At 52.5% G+C, this 5,000-nt stretch overlaps 1 protein-coding gene across 1 annotated transcript in view; it reads right to left on the bottom strand.

The window, feature by feature from the left end:
- Positions 1-5,000, bottom strand: part of pappab (pregnancy-associated plasma protein A, pappalysin 1b) — a 140,347-nt gene that overhangs the window by 77,723 nt on the left and 57,624 nt on the right. The window contains exons 7-8 of the mRNA XM_042099741.1: positions 4,414-4,760; positions 3,428-3,603 (exon numbers count right to left, since the gene is read on the bottom strand). Of these exons, the coding sequence (XP_041955675.1) occupies positions 3,428-3,603; positions 4,414-4,760 (523 nt within the window). The remainder of the gene's footprint in view (positions 1-3,427; positions 3,604-4,413; positions 4,761-5,000) is intronic.

A 5,000-nucleotide genomic window follows, 5' to 3' on the forward strand; every position in this document is an offset into this window, starting at 1 on the left:
CACATAGGAAAGCGCATACACACACACACATACACACATACTCCCCACACACACACACACACACACACACACACACACACCACTACTGCCCCACTCCCCACACACACACACACACACACACACACACCACTACTGCCCCACTCCCCACACACACACACACACACACACACACACACACACACACACCACTACTGTCCCACTCCCCACACACACACACACACACCACTACTGTCCCACTCCCAACACACACACACACACACACACACACACACACACACCACTACTGTCCCACTCCCCACACACACACACACACACACCACTACTGTCCCACTCCCAACACACACACACACACACACACACACACACACACCACTACTGCCCCACTCCCAACACACACACACACACACACATACACACACCACTACTGCCCCACTCCCCACACACACACACACACACACACACACACACACACCACTACTGTCCCACTCCCCACACACACACACACACACACACACACACACACACCACTACTGTCCCACTCCCACACACACACACACACACACACACCACTACTGTCCCACTCCCCACACACACACACACACACACACACACACACACACACACCACTACTGTCCCACTCCCCACACACACACACACACACACACACCACTACTGTCCCACTCCCCACACACACACACACACCACTACTGTCCCACTCCCCACACACACACACACACACACACACACACACACACACACACCACTACTGTCCCACTCCCCACACACACACACACACACACACACACACACACATAGGAAAGCGCATACACACACACACATACACACATACGCACACACACACACACACACACACACACACACACACACACACCACTACTGCCCCACTCCCCACACACACACACACACACACACACACACACACACTACTGCCCCACTCCCCACACACACACACACACACACACACACACACACACACACCACTACTGTCCCACTCCCCACACACACACACACACACCACTACTGTCCCACTCCCAACACACACACACACACACACACACACACACACACCACTACTGTCCCACTCCCCACACACACACACACACACACCACTACTGTCCCACTCCCCACACACACACACACACACACACAGGAGTCTCCGACCACTACTGTCCCACTCCCCACACACACACACACACACACACACACACACACACACACACACCACTACTGTCCCACTCCCCACACACACACACACCACTACTGTCCCACTCCCAACACACACACACACACACACACACACACACATAGGACAGCGCACACACACACACACACACACACACACACACACACACACACACACACCACTACTGTCCCACTCCCAACACACACACACACACACACACATAGGACAGCGCACACACACACACACACACACACACCACTACTGTCCCACTCCCAACACACACACACACAGGAAAGCACACACACACACATAGGAAAGCGCATACACACACACACACACACACACATAGGAAAGCGCATACACACACACACATACACACATAAGAAAGCGCACATACACACACACACACACACACACACACACACACACATACACACATAGGAAAGCGCACACACACGCACACACACACAAACACACATATAGGAAAGCGCACACACGCATGCATGCGCACACACATAGGAAAGCACACACACACATGCACGCACACATAGGAAAACACACACACACACACACATAGGAAAGCACACACATAGGAAAGCGCATACACACACACACATACACATAGGAAAGCAAACACACACATGCACGCACACATAGGAAAACACACACACACACACATAGGAAAGCACACACACACACACACACACAGGAAAGCACACACACACACATAGGAAAGCACGCACACACACACACATAGGAAAGCACACACACACACACACACACACATAGGAAAGCACACACACACACACACACACACACATAGGAAAGCACAAACACACACATAGGAAAGCACACACACACACACACACACACACACATAGGAAAGCACACACACACATACACACACATAGGAAAGCACACACACACACACACACACACCATCTTGATGCATTTCAATTGTACACTAAAAGCAATTGTTGACACTATTCAGTACTATTCCACACCAAACTGCAGGCATCTAACTGCTGACTCTCTTGCCTCTGGCGACGTTTCTCAAGTGATAAGACACCCAGTGTGTGCTGTGTTGACTCGTGTGTGTGTGTGTGTGTGTGTGTGTGTGTGAGGGGGGCAGGGGTACAGTAAGAAAGGGATGACTCTGTCCCGATGCCTGTACTCACCCCCAGTAGACACTTACTGTGTGTGTGTGTGGTGTGTGCGTGTGTCTGTGTGTGTGTGTGTGTGTGTGTGTGTGTGTGTGTGTGTGTGTGTGTGTCTGTGTGTGTGTGTGTGTGTGTGTCTGCGTGTGTGTATGTGTGTGTGTGTGTGTGTGACGGGGGGTCAAGTCCTGCAGCAGGGAGGCCCATGGTGGACAAAGCCAGGCAGGTATCTCAGCTGCCTTGTCTCTGCCATCACCTGGGTCACCTGAGCAGCCTGCTTACCTGCAACTGCCCACCTGAGCAGCCTGCTTACCTGCAACTGCCCACCTGAGCAGCCTGCTTACCCGCAACTGTCTCTCTGCCCACCTCCACTCCACTCACCTATGATGACCTATATCTTCTTACCTACAGTATAACCAGAACCAGTTAGTATGGACACTTACCTGTCCTGCTACCTCCTATCTCAGTTCTCACCTGTCTGAGTCCACACCCTCACCTGTCTGGGTCCACACCCTCACACCCTCACCTGTCTGAGTCCACACCCTCACCTGTCTGAGTCCACACCCTCACCTGTCTGGGTCCACACCCTCACCTGTCTGAGTCCAGTCCACACCCTCACCTGTCTGAGTCCAGTCCACACACTCACCTGTCTGGGTCCACACCCTCACCTGTCTGGGTCCACACCCACACCTGTCTGAGTCCACACCCTCACCTGTCTGGGTCCACACCCTCACACCCTCACCTGTCTGAGTCCACACCCTCACCTGTCTGGGTCCACACTCTCACCTGTCTGGGTCCACACCCTCACCTGTCTGGGTCCACACTCTCACCTGTCTGGGTCCACACCCTCACACCCTCACCTGTCTGAGTCCACACCCTCACCTGTCTGGGTCCACACTCTCACCTGTCTGGGTCCACACCCTCACCTGTCTGGGTCCACACTCTCACCTGTCTGGGTCCACACCCTCACACCCTCACCTGTCTGAGTCCACACCCTCACCTGTCTGGGTCCACACTCTCACCTGTCTGGGTCCACACTCTCACCTGTCTGGGTCTACACCCTCACCTGTCCACGTATCTCCGGTTGCCGTCCTCCACGAGTACCCCGTGCGGGGCGTGGCTGAAGGGCGGTTGGCGGAGCAGCCGGTAGCGTAGCGGTCGGCAGGCGCGGCACAGCGGGCAATCGGGGCCCGAGGCCATCATGACGCCGTCGATCTCCAGGTGCTGCTCCATGGTGAACACCTGCACGTAGGGATGGGCATCGTTAAGAAATCGATGCCATTGTCGATTCACTCACACACACACACACACACATATACACACACACACACACACACACACACACGTAGGGATGGGCATCGTTAAGAAGTCATCCATATCGATGCCATTGTCGATTCACTCACACACACACACACACACACACATATATACATATACACACACACACACACACACACACACACACACACGTAGGGATGGGCATTGTTAAGAAGTCATCCATATCGATGCCATTGTTGATTCACTCACACACACACACACACACACACACATATATACATATACACACACACACACACACACACACACACACACACGTAGGGATGGGCATTGTTAAGAAGTCATCCATATCGATGCCATTGTTGATTCACTCACACACACACACACACACACACATATACATATACACACACACGTAGGGATGGGCATCGTTAAGAAATCATCGATATCGATGCGATTCCTTATCACTTATAGGATGGCTTTGAGAGTTGTTGGCTTTTAATGTCTAATTTAAAGTGGTTTTAGAGAATGAATATCAAGTGTGCAATAACAATACAGAAGTTGAATACAATTCAATTCAATTCAATTCAATTCAAAGCACTTTATTTGTCCCCAAGGGGCAATTTAAATACTTTAAAATTTCTAAAAAAGTAAACATTTCTAAAACAAAGCTTTGTATTGGAATCGTTAACGTTTGGATGTGTACGATTCCGATGGATCGGAACATTTGGAACCGGTTCCTCGCCGATACCTGGAACCGATTCCCAAGCCTACCTGCACGGCGTAGATGTCCTCGAGGCCGTCGCGGACCGCCCTGGGCAGCTTGAGGGTCAGCGGCGCGTCGCAGAAGACGTCCTGCGGGCCGAGCGACAGGTTGCGGCCGCCCGCCGTGGTCAGCAGCAGCACGTTGTGGATGGCGGGCAGCGCGGCGGTCTCCTCGGGCGAGAAGTAGGTGACCCAGAGGGTCAGGGCGTCGGCGGGCAGCGCGTGGCGGAACTCCAGCTGCAGCATGCAGCCCTGCGGAGGGCAAGAGGCCACGCCCACACTGCCCACGTCCTGCCCTGCGCTCGGACTCCAGGTGAGCACGCTCGGCTCACACACCTGCTCCACGTCCGGCGGGCCTGCCGTGTGTGTGTGTGTGTGAAGAGGGGGGGGGGGTAATGACACAGTCAGTAAGCTGGTGGTATTGATTAACAAATGGACAATTGGAGCTCCTCTAAAATAAACCAAGACTTTCTCCTAGAAGTTACTTTCACACATTGGGGACAACAAACATCAACACAGTAGTTTTTGGGACAAAACCTTCTTCTATTGAATAACCACAATAAACTACCACAATAAACTACCATCACAAGAATATG

This window comes from Alosa sapidissima, chromosome 8 (assembly GCF_018492685.1).
Source record: "Alosa sapidissima isolate fAloSap1 chromosome 8, fAloSap1.pri, whole genome shotgun sequence".
Lineage (NCBI taxonomy): Eukaryota > Metazoa > Chordata > Actinopteri > Clupeiformes > Clupeidae > Alosa > Alosa sapidissima.